The 22,877-nt window shown below is 39.3% G+C and overlaps 1 protein-coding gene across 1 annotated transcript in view; it reads right to left on the bottom strand.

Moving 5' to 3' along the window:
- Window positions 1-22,877, bottom strand: part of COL19A1 (collagen type XIX alpha 1 chain) — a 315,358-nt gene that overhangs the window by 125,225 nt on the left and 167,256 nt on the right. The window contains exon 16 of the mRNA XM_074947919.1: window positions 12,863-12,916. Coding sequence (XP_074804020.1) covers window positions 12,863-12,916 — 54 coding nt within the window. The remainder of the gene's footprint in view (window positions 1-12,862; window positions 12,917-22,877) is intronic.

Genomic DNA, 22,877 nt, shown 5'->3' with positions numbered 1-22,877 from the left:
GAGGGCAAAGGAGGAGTGGAGCAAAGATTGAAGGTAAATGGAGTGGTTAAGCTGTTGATCCTCCTGCTCTAGCAGCAGGCAGGATAGTAGGCCACAGAAGGAGAAAAGCTGCATGTAGTTCTTACCAATGTAGGGTGGAAGGGACAGGTTATCAAAAATGAGACACATTTGATTTCCTGCTTAAAGTTAAAATACTGGGGCTGTTGTCCGCTGTAAAACACCTTCAAGTTCTAGAGAGGTCAGTGAAGAAAGGCTTCAAAAGAGAACTACATCTTAAAGAAAAATGTGAAGGAAGAATTTTGCTTGGTACACAAGAATTACCTCTCTCTTACTTGATATTACAACAGAATAATTCCACACCCCAAAAAGCCACTCCATTTACCTTCAAGCAGTCTGCTTGCTCCTCCCAGCTCTGCAGCAGCGAGACTCAAAAAGCACCAGTGAGACCTGTTGCCACTTTGCCTCAGTCTGGAGTTGAGAGCTACCCTATACTGAACCCAAACAGAATGCCTAGCGTAAGGGGGCACCACTGTATAAACAAACACATGGAAGGTGATGGAAAGGTACACAATAAAAATTTGTATATTAAAGCTGTAGGGGAACTTGACTTTGTTAGGAAAGCAAGAATTATTATAAAAGCACAGCTCAGAATATAATACATGGCCCAACCTGGGACTCCTGAATGACAGTATCTCTTCATTATTATCTGTGCTGATATCCCATAATAAAATTTCAGTGTAGAGAAAGTCATCCAGTATTGCTTTTCTAAGAGAAACCTCTCCCTACTGTTTTAAGAAGTTGTAGGTTACTTAAAAAATATAAACCAGAAAGCAGTAACTGTCTGCAGGATTTGAAAAAAGTTCATGGAACTTTTTTATTATTTATTTTTGTAATTCGTTCTAGAAAATGTCCCTGATTATTGAAAATGATCTGACAAAGAAAGAAAGAAAATATACTGCTTGTTTTGAGCAAGGAAATCCATTACAAGGTCATTATATTTGAAATTGAATACAAGTATTAAAGAGGGAAAGGAGGCTAAATTTGGAGAATACAATTAAGTATGTTATGAGTTTTTAGAAAAATGAAAAACTTGTTCCTGCAAAAACACTGTGATGATTTCACCTTTTTGTTCTTTGGTTTGATTTATTGTCTACTGTATGGTAGGCTTTCTTAGAAAACTACATTAGACATGCTTAAATTACATGCTTCTCAAAAATAAATGGAACTGTGCACCTCTTTTCATTTCACAATTAGTAGCATAATTTCTTCAGAATTAGTAATGCTTCGTATCTTCACTTTTTTAGTTCGAGGTTTAGTTTCTATGGCAACCTCTGCATACTCAAAGAAATTCATCATGTTCAAATCATCAGGTACCAAAAAATGTAATAAAAGTAGGGAGCTGATACTATATGACAATTTACACACTAAGGCTGGGTAACTGGGTAACTTTTTTTTAAGTGATAAAGTTCGGTGGATGACTAGAAGCATCTCTCTTAGCATGCCGAGTTGGATTTTTTTATAAGCATATTCAATTAGCATCTTTCAGATATTTCATACAATTCTAGAAAATAAATGACAGAAGTTAAAGGATGTGAACCAACATATAAAGATGTGAAGAGTGCCAATAGCAATAAACACAAAAACAGTTTGTTTGGGGGAAGATGGTATACTGTCATCAGTTGCTTTATACCTATGATAACATGCTTCCCTGGAGTTTAGTATGCAATTTTGGTTGAACAGTTTTCAGAACAAAAATAAATTAAATCAGGTAAGTCACTAGTAAGTAAAGAGCTTTGCAAAAAGAAATCCTGTTTTTCAGTCATGAAGATGACAAAGAAAAGTAGCAATTAGTGCTGAATACTGCTTATTTCCCCAAAGGCTTTTCTTACCCTTGCTTTAACGCCTTTATAATCTGTTTCTACTGTGCCAATCATCATGGTATCACTTGCCTTTTTAGTTAGGGTGACCAGATGTCCTGATTTTATAGGGACAGTCCCGATATTTGAGGCTTTGTCTTATATAGGTGACAATTACCCCCCACCCCCGTCCCGATTTTTCACCCTTGCTATCTGGTCATCCTATTTTTAGTTGATGTTATGGGCTGGAAGAGTATTAAATATATTATATGTATATATAATGAGAGATACCTCCATCACCCATCGTACAATGAAAGTGAGGAATAGGATAATGTGGGGTACCGGGGAGAAGAAGAGTGAGAGAGAGGGAGGGAAAATCAAAGGGAGAGAATGTATGTCTTGGAAAGAAAGTGATAAATGATGGGTATAATGTAAATGAGGAGAGAAATTAGTCAATAAACGGAAAAAGGAAAATATGTGACTGAAGGAGCAAATGGAATGAGAGACTAGGCTCATAGGTTTTTAACTTGAATTCTGGCAGTAATTCATTCTTCTCACAGGAAAAAAGAATTAGAGGAAATACTGGTTAAGATCAGCAAGTTGAACTACAGCATGTCAAAACTAAATAAAAAAAGAAATTAGCCATTTGTAAAATTGAGCGTAATTGACTCAGAAGATTTGCACAACAAAAGGATCTATTCAGCAAGCATGGTCTGTGCCTCAAGTTTGTAACACAACTTGAAACTTGGCCCCACAGCATGTGCTCCTCTCAGTCCAATTCCTGGGAGATGCTCACCACCTGAAATTCTTACTGATTTCAATGGAACGCAGTGCTCAGTATCTTTTAGGATTGGACCTCTAAAATCCTTCTGATCCTTTAGTGATGCCATCCTATTTTCTTTTTCTATATTTTGCCCTATGCAAAGAACACGTTTCCCAAATCTGTATTTCAAACTATTCCCCACACTTCATTCTAATCCCTCCAAAACCCCCCTCAATTCTCCTGTATCACCAAAAGGGAATTTTAAAAATCCACAAAAATATCCACCTAATTTAATTAAACCATAAATAGATGTAAATGCTTTCCTGCAGAACTACATGATATTACTCTCACTCTGATCCTTCCTCTCCCACCCCTTTTTGTGTGTTTATGAACTGCCAATCTTTCTATTGTGCAGAAGAGACTCTTTCTGTGCAATGCCTAGCATACTTTGATAATATGGTATTATATATGATATATATGACAATAACAACAATTATTAATTCTAATTTTGCTGTACTGAGCCTTCAGCTATCCTTTTCTTAACAAACGTGCTGTTTGCATATTTTGAGAACATATATAAGGGTCAAAAATATGGTTGGGGCACAAATAAAGGACTAAATTGTAGCATGATTTACTATATGAACATCCACCTCCCACTGACTTAAAACAAACACTTATTTCCAAGGCCAGAATTTTTTGTAATTATTAAATCACGACTATGGCGCTAATAATGAATGAATGTTGTTGGTAATCTACTTTACAGCCGGGAAAAAAATCTTGCTGCCCACTTGAAAAGTATAATTTGTTACTCCTACAGTACATTCACATTAACTGCCAGCGTTCAGCATCTCTATAAACATGAGCCTTGTAATTCAACAGCAAAAAGAACAAGAAAATGGCTCCATTTAATCAAAGCTCAGAAATTAAACTAATATTAATCTACAAGTGGCATCTCCCCTACGTAGGTACTGTTTCTACTGCCACATTGATTACTTAATAAGATTCTAATGTGGATACAATCCGTGATCATTAAGAGCAGAGTGCACACTGGTCGTGTCACTTTTTCTTTGGGCTAAATTATGGAGCCACCATGAGCTTGAACCCAAGCATCTGAATGTAGTTTTGAGGACCAAGAAGCAGACCAAGCACAAAATTGTTACACTCCAAATCACAATTTGGTTCCTAATTTTCTTGTCCTCTGCGAGTTGTTACAGGCTTAGGGAGGGTTTAAATAAGGAGAGTTTTTTTGTTTTAAGAAAAGATGATACAGCATGCGGGTCAGATGGGATTCTCTAATGCTTCAAAGGTCTAATCAAGGAATTTCAGGGTTTCACCTTCCTCATTCGGTACAATCTCATTACCTTGCAGTTCCCTAAATAGATCCCACTTTTCTTCTTGGTTTCTGAAGTATTTTTTCACTCTTTGGAAGATCTGGAAATATAGCTCCTCCTAACATTATGGCCAGTGCTGTTTTAGGAAGTATCCAGAAAAGGGTCCTTGAACTCAAGGCATTTCATACATTCCCCAACAAGCATCTTTACTGGCTTGCTTGTTCTCCAGATATTTAGGAAACAAGAGACCTGAAATTGCTCAGAGACTTCAGGAGCAAGAGTTGAGAGATACTTCCAGTCTTAATTTGATCATACAGCAAAGTAATACACTACTGTCAAGCCACCAACCCAGTGCAGGATCTATATTTATAACTTGTATATTCACATGTTTGGGCTCAAGTGATACTACCAAACTGCATCTATAATTTATCTTTTTGACATGGCAGTTAACAAATGATTTTAATAATTTATTGATTTCCCCTTGCTCTTCATATAAATAACTTGTAGTCATTATTTGTTTCAGCGATATTGTTATCTTGTGTTAGTAAGCAATGATTACAGATATGTCAATAAGCATTTTAAGACTCACATAAGTGGGATAAAACTAAAATTGCACATCGCTGGTAAAGTCTAAGGGCTTTATTTTTACTTGTGTATCATTCTTACTGCACATGCATGTAAAATTTTTAATGCAGACATTTTACGTGGGTGAAAAGATGTCTACTAATCATATTTCAATTTTAACAATAATGCATTTGTGTGTATCTACAGCAAGAAAGATCTCCTATTTTACCAACAACATATATAGCCATGGAGACATATCTCCCATACTTTTCACATTTATAACCTTGGGGGGAAGGGCAAAAACAATGCATCCTCACTTCAGTGGAAAGAAAAAGTCACTTGTTCTTCTACCATATAGAATAATAGAAAAAGATTGTTTAATTGACATAGTAGATGAGTACCTAAAGGATACAGGGGGGGAAGTGAGGGAGCAAAGTGTACATAAAGAATTCAGTAGAAAAAGTAATATTTGTTTTATGAACTAAAAATGGAGGCTTTAGAAAATCAGTTTTGCTTCAAACGCTCCAGCATCACTGTTTTACTGAATAAAATCAAAGACTGAAACCCAATGAGCTAAATTCTGCTCTTATCTACAGATTTGTAAATCCAGAGTAACTCCATTTAAATTAATATAGTTACTCCAAATTTACACCTGTGTAACAGAGAACATAATTTGACCTATACACTTGTGTGTGTCTGGAGGAGAAGCTGAGAGTACCTATGTGTAAATATAAATATCAAGGAAGTACCTTTCTACAGACAGGCTATAAAAAAAGTTTACTAAGAAAAAAATCCACAGAAGAGAGAAGTGAAGGCACCAGGATTCTACTCAGAACAGACCTACAGAAACAAGAAAAGTGTTGCCTACAACGTAGAGCAAAGAGGAGCAACTTCAAAGGAAAATTATTTTTATCTTTCCAGAAGATTTGAGCTCCTAACTGAAGCATGGAGAAAGGAGTCAACACCAATCAAGAAAGAGTTTATTAATCCAAGTGTGCAGAACTCAATTTTATTTCTCACCCCACTGTAAGTAATTTACAAGAACTGACTCATACATTTTCTGGGACACTGATTCAGTGCCTTCTTGCTAAATAATTTTCAGCACAGAGTGGTAGAGTCAGCTATAGAAGAATTCAGCACATAAATAAACTATATGCATACTCAGAGAATCAGTATTTGTTCATAGTTCAGGTAAATTGAGCTTTGCAATCTTAGATGATATCAAAATTTTCACCATGAAAGCAATATCAAATACATGGTTCAATTTTTATGCAAAATATGAGTTATCCCTCTTTTTCCCCCTTTCCTCTCTCTTCATCCCATGAGATTGTTACACTGATGAGATTGTTATAGGAATACTATGTCCACAATTGTTATGCCCACAATTCAAGAAGGATGTTCAAAAATCAGAGAGGTTTCAGAGAAGAGCCATGAAAATGATTAAAGGACTAGACAACATGTTTTATAGTCATAGACTCAAGGAGCTCAATCTATTTAGCTTAACAGAAAGAAGGTGAAGGGGTGACTTGATCCCAGTCTATAAGTGAACAAAAATTTGATCCTTTGGCTCTTCATTCTAACAGACAAAGGTAGAACAAGATCCAATGGTTGAAAACTGAAGTTAGACAAATTCAGACTTGAAATAAGGCATACATTTTTAAAAGTGAGCGTAATTAACTTTTGAAACAGTTTACCAAGGATTGTGATGGATTCTCCATCACTGGCAATTCTTAAATCAAGATTGGATGTTTTTCTAAAAGATATGTTCTAGTTCAAAGAATTATTTTAGGGAAGTTCTATGGCCTATGTGGGGTCCAATTAACACAACATCTCCTTCCACTTCTATTGCAAACCACTATATCTAATATGGCTCCTGATTTGTAGAAGGACTGAGCACTCACAACTGTAACTGATGTCACTGGGAGTTGTGCTTTGAACATATAAAGTGGCATACAAATATTAAAATAACAAAACAAAAAACTAACAAAGAACTCAGGCCTCTGGTGTCTCAAGTTGGGCAGCCAAAGTCAGTGAATACGTTTGACAATTTTGGCTTTAAGCTATCTGTGCTGCAGTACCTATATGTAAAATGCAAAAATACTATTTAACCCAGCAGGTCGTTATGAAGATCAAACATTAATGTTCATGAAGCACTCTTAGGTCTTGTCTACACTACAGAGTTTTGTCGATGCAAGTTACACCGACCATCAAAAACCGGTAAAATTATGATCGCTTGTGGGAAGGCAGAGTGAGTCACAGTGCATCATGGGTGCAGGCTCAACATCCCATGATCCAGATTTTTTCCATCCCATCATTCCGTGGACTTCCAACTGTGTTTTGTGGCATTTTTCAACAGTCCCTGTTTACTGTGCACCTGCCATCTCTGTCTGAAAGGATTGATCCTGCACTGCTCTCTATGGCTAGTCATGTAATATATCATGAGCTCCCAATCTGAACAGGAATCCGAGGTGCCTGACTTGCTGTGTGCCAGCGAAAGAAAGAACACCAGATTACGTTTGGCATTCATGGAGCAGCTGTACACGGTGGACCATTGCTTTTGGGCTTGGGAAATAAAAACAGAGTGGTGGGATCACATCGTTATTCAAGTCTGGGATGATGAACAATGGCTGCAGAACTTTCAGATGCGGAAAGCCAACTTCCTGGAACTGTGTGCGGAGCTCGCCCCAGCCCTGCAGTGCAAGAACTCCCAAATGAGAGCTGACCTCTCAGTGGAGAAGTGCATGGTGATCGCTGTGTGGAAGCTGGCAATTGCAGACTGCTACCAGTCAGTCGCAAATCAATCTGTAGTTGGGAAATCCACTGTTGGGGCTGCGTTAACACAAGTGTGCAGGGCATAAATCACATTCTGCTACAAAGGACTGTGACTCTTGGAAATGTGTGTGAAATAGTGGATGGCTTTGCAGCAATGGGATTCCCTAACTGTGGTGGGGTGATAGATGGCATGCATATCCCAATTTTGGCCAGGACCATCTTGCGACAAAGTACCTCAATAGAAAGGGGTACTTCTCTATGATATTGCAGGTGCTTGTGGATCACCGGGGTCATTTAACTCACATCCACACTGGGTGGTCAGGGAAGGTGCATGACACGGCATCTTCAGGAACACTGGCCTGTACAGAAAGCTGCAAGCAGGGACTTACTTTCCAAACCAGAAGATTCCAATGTGGGGTGTTGAAATGCCCATAGTGATCCTGGGAGACCCAGCATACCCCTTACTCCCAGGGATCATGAAGCCTTACACTGGAACCTGGACAGCAGCAAGGAGAGCTTCAACAATAGGCTGAGGAGGTGCAGAATGACCATATAATGTGCATTTGGCAGATTAAAAGCTCACTGGCACTGCCTTTATGGATAACTAACTAACGATATTATTCACATGGTCACAGCATCCTGCTGTGTGCTGCATAATGTTTGTGAGGTTAAGGGTGAAAAGTTTCCCCTGAGGTGAAGCATGGAGGCAGATCACCTGGCAGCTAATTCCGAGAAGCCAGATACCAGGGTACTAGAGGGGCAAAACTGGGGAATATTCGAATCAGGGAGGTTTTGAGGAGCCATTTTGATAACGAGTACCAGTAATATGTCTTTCTGTAAAGCATTCTGTCATGCTTTGTTAACTTGCCGCCTTGCATGAAAATTTTGACGATTGCTTCCTGTAGTCTGCAAATCTTCCAATTGCCACTGTATTAATTTCAGCAGCAACCACTATGTGTAGGAGACAAATAAAGATTATCTTTAAGAGAGCATGTTTTTATTAAATACTAATTAAGAACACACAGAAAACGGTGTAAAGGGAAGTAACAGTAAAGGACAGCGTCCTGATGTAGGCTCTCATAGCTGTGTGCAACTTCAGCTATCATTTTGGAAGCTGTCTGAAGGGGTGGAGTGAATGAGGTACTGAGATGGGAAGATGCAAGGAATGTGTGGGAGGGCATGATAAGATGCAAGGAGTTTGGGGAGGGCATGATAAGCAGTTCTGTATCAGCTGCAGAGGCGGGGGGCAAGCATGAATGTTTTCTGCCTGAAGCGCGATTAGGGATTTCAACATCTGTTTGTTCCTCCATCACTTTTATCATCCACTCCTGGCCCATTAAAAATTGCTTCTAGCCCTCCTTCTTCTCCTGCTTATTTTATAATTTTCATTTACAGTCTCTCTCTATGTCCTGTGTTCTTGTTTTTCGGCATCTGAGGACTGGAGCACTTCTCGAAACATGTCCTTCTTGCTGCTACTCATCACTTCCTTATCTGGTGGAAGTGCTCCACCGGTGTGTAGGGGGTTCCCCTGAACGCCACATCTGCCTAAACGTAAGAAAAAATAAACAGAAGCATAACTGTGAGTGAACTCACAGCATCGAATCATTATAGTAAAATACACCTCTTTTAAAATAGGAATCAGTTTCTCTTTGTACCTTGGCAAGCACATAGCTCAGAGAACAACCCAAACATGGTGAGTTCAGGACAGGGCCAGGGGGTCACTCAAGATGGGTCATAAGGTCTAGGAGGCTTTCTAAGGGGATCACTGCAAGAAACTAGGGGCAAAATGGTAAATTCTGCCACCATTTTCCATAGGCAGGGGTCATTGAAGCCGATATCTTACTCCTGAGGGTAAGCAAGGATACAAGGGTGGACTCCTGCATGCGTGTAGCATCAGACCAGGTCCCTATGCTGCATGTCTGTGCACCGCTTTGGTCCCTGCCCAAGTGATTTTAGGAAACTTTTTCTATGGCAACAGGCAATGGGAGAAGGAACAAAGCACCTCTGCCAAGAAAACTTTAGCAGATGATTGGCGAGTACCTCCAGGAAAGTTTCCTAGAGATATCTCTGGACGATTTCTGTGTAATCTTGGTGTCCATTAACACACTTTTCCACAGGACTCCTACTGTGTAGCTGCATAGGGGAATGTGAAGCAGATGCAAACACAGCTAGTCATGTACATTTCTATTCCTTAGCCCACTTCTAGTGTATAACAAAGCAAAGGACAGCTCTACCTCCTGTAACCGAGCAGCATCATCTCAAAAAGATAACTTACCAGAGCTCCCCTCTCCTGCATCATGACTTCTGGGACAGACTTCTGGGACTGGCTTGAACCCTCCTGAGTCAAGAAGAGGTCCTGGCTCATCATGGCACCGGACGACCCTGTCACCTGGCCCATCTCATCCTCCAACTCGACTTCCTCATCCACCACTTTGTCCCCGGGGTTGAGTCCGCTGTCTCCAGTCCCACTGAAGCATCAGTGGGGCTCTTGGTGGTGGAGGTAGGGTCAGCACCAAAGATAGTGTCCAGCTCCTTGTAGAAGCGGCAGACTTTGGTGCAGCACCAGACCCATGGTTTGCTCCCTTGATTTCTGGTATACCTGCCTCAGCTCCTTTAGATTCGCACAGCACTGATGCATGACCTGTTTGCAGCCCTTATCCAACATGCCACAAGAAATCTGTCCATAGGTATCAAAGTTCCTACGGCTGGAGGAGAGCTGGGACTGCACAGCCTCTTCTCCCTACAGATGGGAGGGGAATTGGTCCTGGGAATTGGTCCTGCTTCGAGCAGGGGGTTGGACTAGATGACCTTCTGGGGTCCCTTCCAACCCTGATATTCTATGATTCTATGAGATGCAACAACTCACATGTACTCCAAGCAGGAGAGCGTTTGCTGCGTGGAGCCGCCATGGTCAGCTGGAAAAATGTGATGTGAGGTCTCCATGACAAGCAATCAGGAAATGGAATTTCAAAAATTCCTGGGCCTTTAAAGGGGAGGGGTGGATGCCTGTGTACCTGGGTGCACGGCAGTGGAGTTCATACTGCTGACCACAGCAGCCAGAATGAGCATTGTGGGTCATCTCCTGGAGGCCATTTTACAGTCACATAACCAAGCACAATGTCTACACTGACACTCTGTCGATATAACTTTGCTGCAAAAAGCTCTATGCCTCTTGCTGAGGTGGTTTTATTTTGTTGGAAAAGCAGGAGAGTTTTGTTGGCAGAAGGAACATTGTAGTGTGTACACTTCCACTGTTTTGTCGACCACAGCTGATTTTTGTCAACAAAATTCTGTAGTGTAGACAAGATCTTATAGTATGGTTCTGAGCTCCAGAGGAAAGCTCATCAGGAAATAAATAATTCTGTATTAAGTGCAAGGTTTCGATGGTGTGCAATAAATGAAGCACAGGGTCACATGAGTGATGAAATAAAAAGAAATATTGAATAACCACTGATTTGTCCTTCCTGTGCACTGAAAGAAGCAGACGTCTCCTTAAAAATAGTATGTGACACAATAATTAAAAAGTGCATCCAAAATCCATATGCAGGAAGAGAACGGATTAAGGTTGCATGTACAACCTTAATTCTGCTATTTCCTAAATCTTGAGCACTTGATTTTGCAATCTTAACATTCTTTTAACATAGTTTTGTGTTTGTTTGTCAATACGTAATACCATATATAGAGGATGTGCAACCTGATTGAGACCTCATATGCACGAGGCTTTTTTAGCATCCAGTTAGCTATGCTGATGTAGCTGCATTGGTGCAGACCCTAGACTTGCAACTGCTGATTTACACCAATATACCATATCTAATATTACATGCACCCACAATAGTGTTACTATAACAGTGGCTAAAAATCTCAGTGTTGATAAGGCCTGAGTTATTGTGGCTGTAAAAACCTTAACTTCTGCATTTCCAGATTTTTAAATTTCTTTAAATTAAGCTACCACAATGATGCATGATTATTAATTATTATTATACTGGGTGGTGCAGGGCAAGAAAGTATTGCCATTCGCTTTACATTAATATGAAGCGCATGAGAGAGGGCATAGTCCACATCTATGTTGTTGCTGTTGTTTGGCTGAAGACACTTGTCTGCATGGCTGTGACAGTAGGGGAAGAAGCACTTTTGTTTATACTGTATTGTCTATTTACTACTCACTGGAAAAGACACCAGCTAATGTTATGTATGAAATATAAGTGTCTAAGGGAAATCTATCTTCTCACTAAATTTCCCTGAATAACAAAAAGAATACAGCTACAATTCATTTTTCTAGCAGTGGACATAATGTTATAGTCCTAGCCTAAAAGTAGCACCACAAAATAACTGCATTTTAAAAGTTCAGATAATCACCATCGTCTGCCTTTCACATTATTGAATATAAGGGACAAATAAGTGTTAGTATTCTGGCAGTTTTGCAGACCTGAGACTCCACAGAAAAACTTTCTATTTAGAGCATGTAAAAAAATGGACAAGCAGACCTTTGCCATATCTCACATATTTAACTGCATAACAGTAAGAGTTAGAACATTCCCACACACATCACTGTGTACCAGGATCAGGCCTGTGGATAGTTCCACTGAAGTAAGTGGGACTGCTTTCCTGAAAAGAAATACCCCTTTGTATAGAGGCTACAGCATCACATCTTTACCAATCAGCATTATGCCTTTAATGAAAGGTTGTTCACAAAGGACCCAATAAAGTAAGGTACTCAACATCGTGATTCCCGTTAACTTTTCTGAAAAATGAGTGCCTCAATGCCCTGTAGGACTGGGCCAAAATTAATTGTGAATGAACAAACTTCAGAAAGTCACACTAGTTCTGTTTGCTAAGAAATCTGATATTTATCCAAACTTTGGTCTAGAATTGGTCTAACAATCTCATGAGAACAAACTCTCTCTTGAGTTTTCCCAATATTTTCTAGTTCAGGATCACTCATAATACTATGAGATCAGCATCTGTCTTTGTATTTTACTACTTCTGCTGGTACAAGAGGAAGCCACGAAATGGAGATGCACAAGAAAATGAGTAAAAAACCCAGTTAACCCAACATTTTTAAATTTCACAAATGGGTCTAGATTCATTTCAAGTTTTGAGCACATCTTGGTTGCTTCTTATTTCTTTCTAACTGCTATCCATTTCTTGCATAGATATTATCAACTGTGACATGCACATATCAAAACAATAATATTCTGATCATTGGCCCTAGCTTTAAGCAGTATAATACTTCGCATAAAAATCACGCGCTGACGTATGATATGTACCCTAGGATACCTTCCATTCTCACAACAGAACTGAAAGTTGAGATCATTTTTTTATTATTTTTCCAGTTTAAATTACAGCAGATGCACTTTACCCAAACTACAAATCTGTGCTGCCAGTCATTAAAACATTTAAGATTGTTTAACTGGTAAATCTCATTCAAACAAAGACAAAACTCACATTTCAAAGCTCAATTTGAGAGAATGCTTCATACTCAGCTGCTATCTTTTAGTCTTATTTTTATTGGTGCTCAGAAAGAACACATTAACCTCAGTTCACACACTTGCCAGTTGTTCACAAAGTTTACTCACCCTCTGACCTTCTTTCCCTGGTGGACCGGGAGGACCTTCTAGCCCTGGCAAACCCTGGAAATACAAACATTCAAGAATGTAACATTTCAAGATGATCTTGACTTAATTTGACTCAGCCTGTAACAAACCATACTTGTAACCAAAAGAAACTTAAAATGTTCATTACTGAAAGAGATCGCCTTACGTTCAGGACTACATTATGCTCATGTGTAAAAAAAAAAAGTAACAATTTTTATTGATGATCGTAATACCAGCATAATCATATTGTGCCATATAAAAGCCAATGGACCAGAATAATTATTGGGTTTTGACGCAGTACTGTTTTAAATATAGTTATAAAGGGTTTAACTATGATTTGTATCTTGTACTACCACATATCTTGTAAAGTCAGCATGCCACATACAAATTAGCTGGCTTCATTAAGCTAGGGGTTCGCACACTCTGTAGCTTGTGTAGGCTGAGCTTACTGCACAGCAGGGGCTCCTTGCACTCCTCCATCCCCCTCCACCATGAATTACCTGAGTGCTACCTTCCCATTCTGCTCTTTATCAGCATTCAGTTCAAACTCGGAGGCCCATCATGAAACATTAAATGCTTAATTTATATGCCAGTTAGCTAGATACACAAACATTCCTGATCCGAGAAAAAACCACTCTCTGCAGGTGACTCGTACTTGATACAGAAGCTCAGGAATACTGTATTATCAGTATACATACATAACTTTTTAAATATCATTAGTACATACTTTTCACAATGATAATAATGACCAGTGTAACACCAGCTTTTATCTGACACCTTACAAGACTTATTTATGGATAAGTACCATGAAAGCAGTGTCTTAGGTGAAGAGTTTGTCAGGCCTATTATGTTTGCTGACACAGAGTAGTGAACCTTTTGCCAGCTGGCACCAATGGACCTCTGTGTCACACATGAGTTCTGACTGCCCCCCATTCCCAGGTTCCCATTATCTCCCATGTCAGCATCTGTGCGTGCTGCAGCTTTTCCTATTCCTTTTTCTACCCCAAGCTAGGATTTTGTGTGTCCTCTTCCTCCATATCAGAGCCACTCAATTTATCTTCCCCACCAGGAACTACTTTGCCTGTCCATTCCCCCATACCAGTGTCCCTCTTCTCCCCCAAAGCTAGGGACTATGAGCACACTGCCATTGCAACCGTATCATTTGTCTGGGTGAGAAAACATTCAGCGTATCAAGGGAGCATGGACAGAGATTAGATAAAGTATTGCTATTCTGTAAGGTGTTAATGGGCACCATCAACAAGTCTGACCAACAGCAGAGGTGCTTGAAGCTGTGGTTATGCTAAACCAATGGCAGGGACTCCATGTGTCCCACATTCTACCCTCTCCCAACCTCCTCTTTCAATTTTCCAATTGCTCCCCAATTCAGTAGGATTCTGGCCAGTGATGCCTATAACATTCCCTGAAATATTGGAACTGATTTGATGCAGTGTTCAAAAGTCATCACATTACATACATACAAACACTTTCGAGTGTAGGGTCTTGCAAGCTCAGCCAATAAATAGCAATCCACACCATATCTCTGAGATCAAGTTTAGGCACTTTGCCCTGATCCTATAAGTGACTGTGCTCTGGTCAACCCGTAAGCCCATATCCAGCCTCACTGTTGAGGTCAAGGTGCAGGGTTCTGGCTGTGCATAACAAGTCACAGGATTGGAGCCTTAGGTTTTTTATTTATCCAAGATAAACTCCCCTTTTGGCTAGTTAAGAAGTGTTGAATCAAGCCTCTCATAAGTCAAGTTTTTAGAAAACTCTATATTTCCAGAAAGTGAATTAAAACATTATGATCTGTAATTCAGGCAATAAAATTGAGAAAAGTAATGAGGTTTAAATTGCTACCTCCCAAATCTTCAAAAGATGGTATCACTTTATTAAAATGAATTGTATGAATTCAGTTTTAAATAAAAATTAATCTGTTCAAGAGCTTTCCCATTTATATAATTTCTCCACTCTGAATCACAACAGCTGGGAGAACGCCTCAGACTTTAATTCACTACATGATATTCTCTCACTTTAATTTAAAATGTTAACAAGTTATTGTTTCAGACACTTCAAAACTGCTTCAAACTACATTTATGCTGCAAACAATTTCAAAATTTTCTATTAATGGTTGATGATGCATAGTTGTTCACAAAGTCAGAGATACAACTAAGAGACTAACCAATTTATTTGAGCATAAGCTTTTGTGAGCTACAGCCTTTTCTTTTTGCGAATACAGACTAACACAGCTGTTACTCTGAAACAAATATAACTGTTAACTTGCTAGAATATATTTGTGTATGTTAAAGTGAAAAATTTCCTGTGTGAACCAGAAATCATACAGCACTAACTGTAGTGAAGCTATGTAGTTTAAACACACACACTCACACACACACACGTATGTGTGTATGTGTGTGTATGCATTCTCTGTTAATGCTCCTCTACTTTAGAATTCACTCCTCCAAATTTGCCCAGCACTGTTAACATCCCAAGTACAAAAAGAAAAGGAGTACTTGTGGCACCTTAGAGACTAACCAATTTATTTGAGCATAAGCTTTCGTGAGCTACAGCTCACTTCATCGGATGCATACTGTGGAAAGTGTAGAAGATCTTTTTATACACACAAAGCATGAAAAAATACCTCCCCCCACCCCACTCTCCTGCTGGTAATAGCTTATCTAAAGTGATCACTCTCCTTACAATGTGTATGATAATCAAGTTGGGCCATTTCCAGCACAAATCCAGGTTTTCTCCCCCCCCCACAAACCCACTCTCCTGTTGGTAAATGGCCCCACAGTATGCCAACATTTTTATGGCTGACTTAGAACAACGCTTCCTCAGCTCTCGTCCCCTAACGCCCCTACTCTACTTGCGCTATATTGATGACATCTTCATCATCTGGACCCATGGAAAAGAAGCCCTTGAGGAATTCCACCATGATTTCAACAATTTCCATCCCACCATCAACCTCAGCCTGGTCCAGTCCACACAAGAGATCCACTTCCTGGACACTACAGTGCTAATAAACGATGGTCACATAAACACCACCCTATACCGGAAACCTACTGACCGCTATTCCTACCTACATGCCTCCAGCTTTCACCCAGACCACACCACACGATCCACTGTCTACAGCCAAGCTCTGCGATACAATCGCATTTGCTCCAACCCCTCAGACAGAGACAAACACCTACAAGATCTCTACCAAGCATTCTTACAACTACAATACCCACCTGCGGAAGTGAAGAAACAGATTGATAGAGCCAGAAGAGTTCCCAAAAGTCACCTACTACAGGACAGGCCTAACAAAGAAAATAACAGAATGCCACTAGCCGTCACCTTCAGCCCCCAACTAAAACCCCTCCAACGCATTATTAAGGATCTACAACCTATCCTGAAGGATGACCCAACACTCTCACAAATCTTGGGAGACAGGCCAGTCCTTGCCTACAGACAGCCCCCCAACCTGAAGCAAATACTCACCAGCAACCACACACCACACAACAGAACCACTAACCCAGGAACCTATCCTTGCAACAAAGCCTGTTGCCAACTGTGCCCACATATCTATTCAGGGGACACCATCACAGGGCCTAATAACATCAGCCACACTATCAGAGGCTCATTCACCTGCACATCCACCAATGTGATATATGCCATCATGTGCCAGCAATGCCCCTCTGCCGTGTACATTGGGCAAACTGGACAGTCTCTACATAAAAGAATAAATGGACACAAATCAGATGTTAAGAATTATAACATTCATAAACCAGTCGGAGAACACTTCAATCTCTCTCGTCACGCAATTACAAACATGAAAGTTGTGATATTACAACAAAAAAACTTCAAAACCAGACTCCAGCGAGAGACTGTTGAATTGGAATTAATTTGCAAATTGGATACAATTAACTTAGGCTTGAATAGAGACTGGGAGTGGCTAAGTCATTATGCAAGGTAACCTATTTCCCCTTGTTTTTTCTTACCCCTCCTCCCCAGACGTTCTTGTTAAACTCTGGATTTGTGCTGGAAATGGCCCACCTTGATTATCAAACACATTGTAAGGAGAGTGATCACTTTAGATAAGCTATTACCAGCAGGAGAGTGGGGTCGGGGGAGGTATTTTTTCATGCTTTGTGTGTATAAAAAGATCTTCTACACTTTCCACAGTATGCATCCAATGAAGTGAGCTGTAGCTCACGAAAGCTTATGCTCAAATAAATTGGTTAGTCTCTAAGGTGCCACAAGTACTCCTTTTCTTTTTGCGAATACAGACTAACATGGCTGTTACTCTGATCCCAAGTACAATGCATAGATAGCTCATCTTTTTGATGATACTGTTGCTAGGAATTCAAGGGTTGGAAAGATTTTAGTTTGTGATTTTCTCCCCCTCCTGAATAGTGGTTGTACATAGGGGAGCAAGATGTTGCCTTGCTTTGTAATTATTTGATTATGAAATGTATTGTAAATTGATGGCAAGGGTACTTGGAACCTTAGAGAGCCATTTTTTTATGTTTGCTTGTAAAATATAAAATAGATTCCTTAAACTAAAAATTAAGGATCCCTATGCAATGACTTTTCCAATAACTTCAAAAACTGAGTGGTTCAAAAGCAGCCATTATTATATACCCTCAAGATAAAAAGACAGCTCAGAATATGACCTATAATCTATCCATTGGTGGAAGCAATTAGGTAAAATTAGAACACATCAAATATCTATTCATAAAGTAAAAAAATTAAATTTATGAATGATTTTACCGAAGACACTACCTTCGAAGACTGCTGTTAGCCTTACAGAGAAGTACAGAGTTTGGTCTTCCTAAACCTTAGCCATTTTTTGTCTGTGCAGCTAACTCTCCACTGCATCTCCAACCCAAAAGAGCTTTGTATCTTGGTCCATAAGAAGGTAAGTTTCTTTAAAAATAAGAAACAGTCATAACAAATATGACAGTGCATGAACCTCAAAAACTTATACATTATATAAAAGAAAGCACTCAGCACCTGTAAAACAAAGTCCTAATGGGAAAAAACTGTCATAACACAGTGATAACTAGTTTTGTAGCCAACATTTTCTGTTCTAAATCTATGCTCATTCTTTTTCTTCTAATTTTAAAATATCACAATTAAGGACAAAGAAACAGCTAAGGAGGTTCATATTCAAGGAAAAGGAGGAGTGCTGAGTGTAAATGGAAACTGGAATGGAAGACCTGCTCTGTACAAAGGGACATCCCCTGTCACTGAAATTTAGGTTTCATTAAGGCCTTCTGGTTTATAAATGAAAAAATAATATGTTCCAAAGTACCCAACATCCTAGTTTTAAAAATGTAATAAAATAGCAGCTACTGCTCTTTACTCAATGAGGTCCTAGACAAAAATAACTATACACCTTCAGTCACCTTCCAGAGTAACTTTCAAAATGAATGAAAGGGACAATTGTCCAACAGTGAGTCCTCCTCACTACAAAGGAAGTAGAGAAGCACCCATTGCTTAAGTTAGTTAAAATTAGACTGGAAAAACTGAAGAATCTACCATAGTGGATAATTCTCTACTGGCAATGGGGTGAACTTAAACCTAAGGGCAGAAGAGCAAAGTATCCCAGAGCATAGGAAAGATAGGAAGATGGCTAGAGACCAACCTGGCTTAGCCATGATATCTTCAATGATCTGAAACTCAAAAGAGAGTCCTACAAAATGTGGAAACTAGGCCAAATTACAAAGGATGAATATAAACAAATAACACAAGTAAGAAGGGACAAAATCAGAAAGGCCAAGACATAAAATGAGCTTAAACTAGCAAAAGACATAAAGTGTAACAAGAAAACAACCCACAAATATATTAGAGGCATAGAGAGGGTAGGCCTGTTACTCGATGAGGGGGAAAAACAATAACAGAAAATGTGGAAACGGCTAAATGATTTTTTTGTTTCAGTTTTCACCAAAAAGGTTAGTAGTGATTGCACGTCTAACACAGCTATTGCCAGTGAAAATGAAGTTGAGTATGAAGCTAAAATAGGAAAAGAACAAGTTAAAAATTACTTAGAAAAGTTAGATGTCTCCAAGTCACCAGGGCCTGGTGAAATGCATCCTAGAATACTCAAGGAGCTGATTGAGGAGATATTGGAGCCATTAGTGATTATCTTTGAAAAGTCATGGAAAACCGGAGAGATTCCAGAGGACTGGAAAAGGGCAATTATAGTGCCAATCTATAAAAAGGAAAAAAAAGGACAACCTGGGAAATTACAAACCAGTCAGCTTAACGTCAATAGCCAGAAAGATAATGGAGCAAATAATTAAGCAATCAACTTGCAAACACCTAGAAGATAAGGTGATAAGTAATATTCAACATGGATTTGTCAAGAACAAATCATGCCAAACCAGCCGGATAGCTTTCTTCAACAGGGTAACAAGCCTTGTGGATGGTGGGGGGAGGAGAGGAGCGGTACATGTGGTATATATTGACTTTAATAAGGCTTTTGATACTGTTTCTCAACCTTCTCATAAACAAACTAGGGAAATACAACCTAGATGGAGCTACTATAAGGTGGCTACATAACTGGCTGAAAAACTATTCCCAGAGAGTAGTTAAAAGGGGTTTGCAGTAAACCAGAAGGGCATATTGAGTGGGGTCTCACAGGGATCAGTTCTGGGTCCAGGTCTGGTCAATATTTTCATCAATGATTTAGAGAATGGCATAGAGAGTACACTTATAAAGTTTGTGGATGATGCCAAGCTGGGAGAGGTTGCAAGTGCTTTGGAGGACAGAATTAAAATTCAAAATGATCTGGACAAACTGGAGAAATGGTCTGAAGTAAATAGGATGAAATTCAATAAGGACAAATGCAAAGTACTCCATTTAGGAAGCAACAATCAGTTGCACACATGCAAAATGGGAAATGACTGCCTAGGAAGGTGTACTGCGGAAAGGGACCTAGGGCTTACAGTGGATCACAAGCCAAATATGAGTCAACAGTGTAACACTGTTGCAAAAAAGAGCAAACATCATTCTGGGATGTATTTAGCAGGAGCGTTGTAAGTAAGACACAAGAAGTAATTTTTTCATTCTACTCTGAACTGATTGGGCCTCAACTGGAGTATTGTGTCCAGTTCTGGGCACCATATTTCAAGAAAGATGTGGACAAATTGGAGAAAGTCTAGAGAAGAGCAACAAAAATGATTAAAGGTCTAAAAACCATGACCTATGAGGAAAGATTGAAAAAAATGAGTTTGTTTAGTCTGGAAAAGAGAAGCGTGAGAGGGGACATGATAACAGTTTTCAAGCACATAAAAGGTTGTTACAAGGAAGAGGGAGAACAATTGTTCTCCTTAACCTCTAAGGACAAGAAGCAATGGGCTTAAATTGCAGCAAGGGTGCCTTAGGTTGGACATTAGTAAAAAAATTCCTAACTGTCAGGGTTGTTAAGCACTGAAATAAATTACCTAGGGAGGTTGTGGAATCTCCATCATTGGGGATTTTTAAGAGCAGGTTAGACAAACACCTGTTAGGATCGTCTAGATAATGCTTGGTCCTGTCATGAGTTCAGGAAGCTGGACTAGATGACCTAACAATGTCCCTTCCAGTCCTCAGGTTTCAGAGTAGCAGCCGTGTTAGTCTGTATTCGCAAAAAGAAAAGGAGTACTAGTGGCACCTTAGAGACTAACCAATTTATTTGAGCATAAGCTTTCGTGAGCTACAGCATCCGATGAAGTGAGCTGTAGCTCACGAAAGCTTATGCTCAAATAAATTGGTTAGTCTCTAACGTGCCACTGGTACTCCTTTTCTTCTTCCTTCCAGTCCTATGATTCTATGTCTTTTCTATATCTAACTTCTATGATTCTAATAAGGAAATCAAAGGCTAGATTTTGGAGTAACGGACATAACAGTAGAGGAAATCCAGAAAAAGAACTCCCCATCTGTTTGAGAGAGATGTTGTGCATCCACCCCATCTCACCTCATGAAATGCTCTCTTGATAATAAACTCTGTCAGTTTGGGATGGGAAAACCTGTGTCTGGGAGGAGGTGGTCTGTTTTACCCGTGTCACCACTTCCTAGCAAACATGTTTAGCAATACCCACAGGAACTAAGGTTACCACATCAACCTTAATTCTCATGTGGTCCTGTTCTGCACTGCTATATCTTCTTGGAGACGACAATGAGGTGTGGTAAGATGTAAGTATCAGTACTCTAGATGGGGTCATGTTTTGGCAGGGGAAATAGAGGGCAGCCTTCCACAGATGGCCTGAGATTCATGGGATTTTTCTGAAAATCTTGAGAAAGTCATGCTCTGTACCCACTTTGCGGACAAGTGAACCCCACTCCAACCCAACTGGATGATCTCTTTGAAACTCAGTGAAAGTTTTCTAAACTTCCTTTGCCCTCCTGCAGGTTTTTCCATGGGAGGACATGACATGACCGAAAGACTAAAGCTATATATGTTTATATACATTTATTTTAGGGTTTCATATGTACAAAGTCCAATATGCAACATGTAAAAATTGGCCAAACAAGTTACTGCCCTGAGACAGTACAATCTAAGGGCACAAGCAGATCAAATACAGAACAAGGGGTATATGCAGTCTCTATTGCCAATACCTTTCATGGAACTGACAGGCTTCTAGGAGGCTTTCTAAAAAAGGAGGCAGAATGTGCTTGGTGAAAGTTAAATGAGAGAAGGACACTAAGATGTGTCATGAAAAAGAAACAAAATCAAGAGTTTCAGGAATGGGCAAAGGAGGCATCAATCAGGAACCTTGCGAAGAACATAGAGGGTGAATAGGGGCTTAAAAAGAGATTAAATAAGATACATAGGCAGATGTTGAGTTGTGCAAAGCCTTGAAAATGAAGTTGAGTCGCCTAAACTTGAAGCAGAGAAAAGTGGAAATTTATAAAGTAATTTGCAACAGACTAGTGGGCAAGAGAAAGGATCTTGGTTGTAGTGTTTGGGTTAGATACGCAGCAACAAGGGGGTTTCAGTAAATAAAGTGACAGATGATAGAGATGTGGACTAAGCTGTTAGCAGTGGGAATGGAAGGGGAATGCTGGATTTTCAAAATGGTACAGAAGTAGCGGTGAATCTTTTAAATTAATCTGAAAACTCACACATTTGTATGCAGTGTTATTGTAGCCAAGTCGGTACCAGGATATCAGAGAGACAAAGTACGTAATATCTTTTATTGGACCAACTTTTGTCAGTGAGAGAGACAAGCTTTTGAGTTTGTCACCTGAAGAACTCTGTGTAAGCTTGTCTCTCTCACCAACAAAAATCAGACCAACAAAAGACATGAGTTCACCCACCTTGTCTCTTTAACTCACATACTGTAAAATCTCACACAGAGCACAGAATCTATCATTTTAATATTTTAACACCACAATTCCCATACATAAGTTTCATGGGCTAACATGGAAGAATCTGTATGAGTTTTGTTAAATATCTTGAATGAATCATTACAATGTGTGTGGGTTTCCTGCATTATAGTTACTGATGACACATAGTAATTGTTAAAATTTTCAGCTGATCATATCCTAAATCAACATTTTTGACAAGTAATTGGAGACAGAGTATATAAGAGTTATTAAACCTTAGCTGAGAGAAAAGAAATGTGTTTGGCAATGATGGAAGTATGTGACTAGCAGTGCAATCTTGTTAAACTGTTTGTAGTTTCAGGCGGTATCAACTGAAGTGTGTTAGATTTCATAAAACCTCCCTATTTCAGCTGCTCACTACAGGATAAAGAGTAAAATCTTCTCATGTGACCATGAAGACACAAAAAAAGTTTGCATTGATTTAACAGGTATTTAAAAATGTTTACAGAAACACAGCAGATGTCTGCTTACTACATTTAATGGTTCAAATTAATTACATTAGAACATGTTTTGAACAAAAGCAAAGTACTAATCATAACCTCAGTCAATTATGAAAAGCAGCTGAAGTGGACAAGTGAAGTTACTTACAGACATTATTCATATTACTTACTTCCTGAGTCAACTTACAGCCCATGCCAAAAAC

The sequence above is a fragment of the Natator depressus genome, chromosome 3 (assembly GCF_965152275.1).
Source record: "Natator depressus isolate rNatDep1 chromosome 3, rNatDep2.hap1, whole genome shotgun sequence".
Lineage (NCBI taxonomy): Eukaryota > Metazoa > Chordata > Testudines > Cheloniidae > Natator > Natator depressus.
Note: the sequence above shows the minus strand (reverse complement) of the source record. Positions and strands in the feature narration are given on the sequence as shown.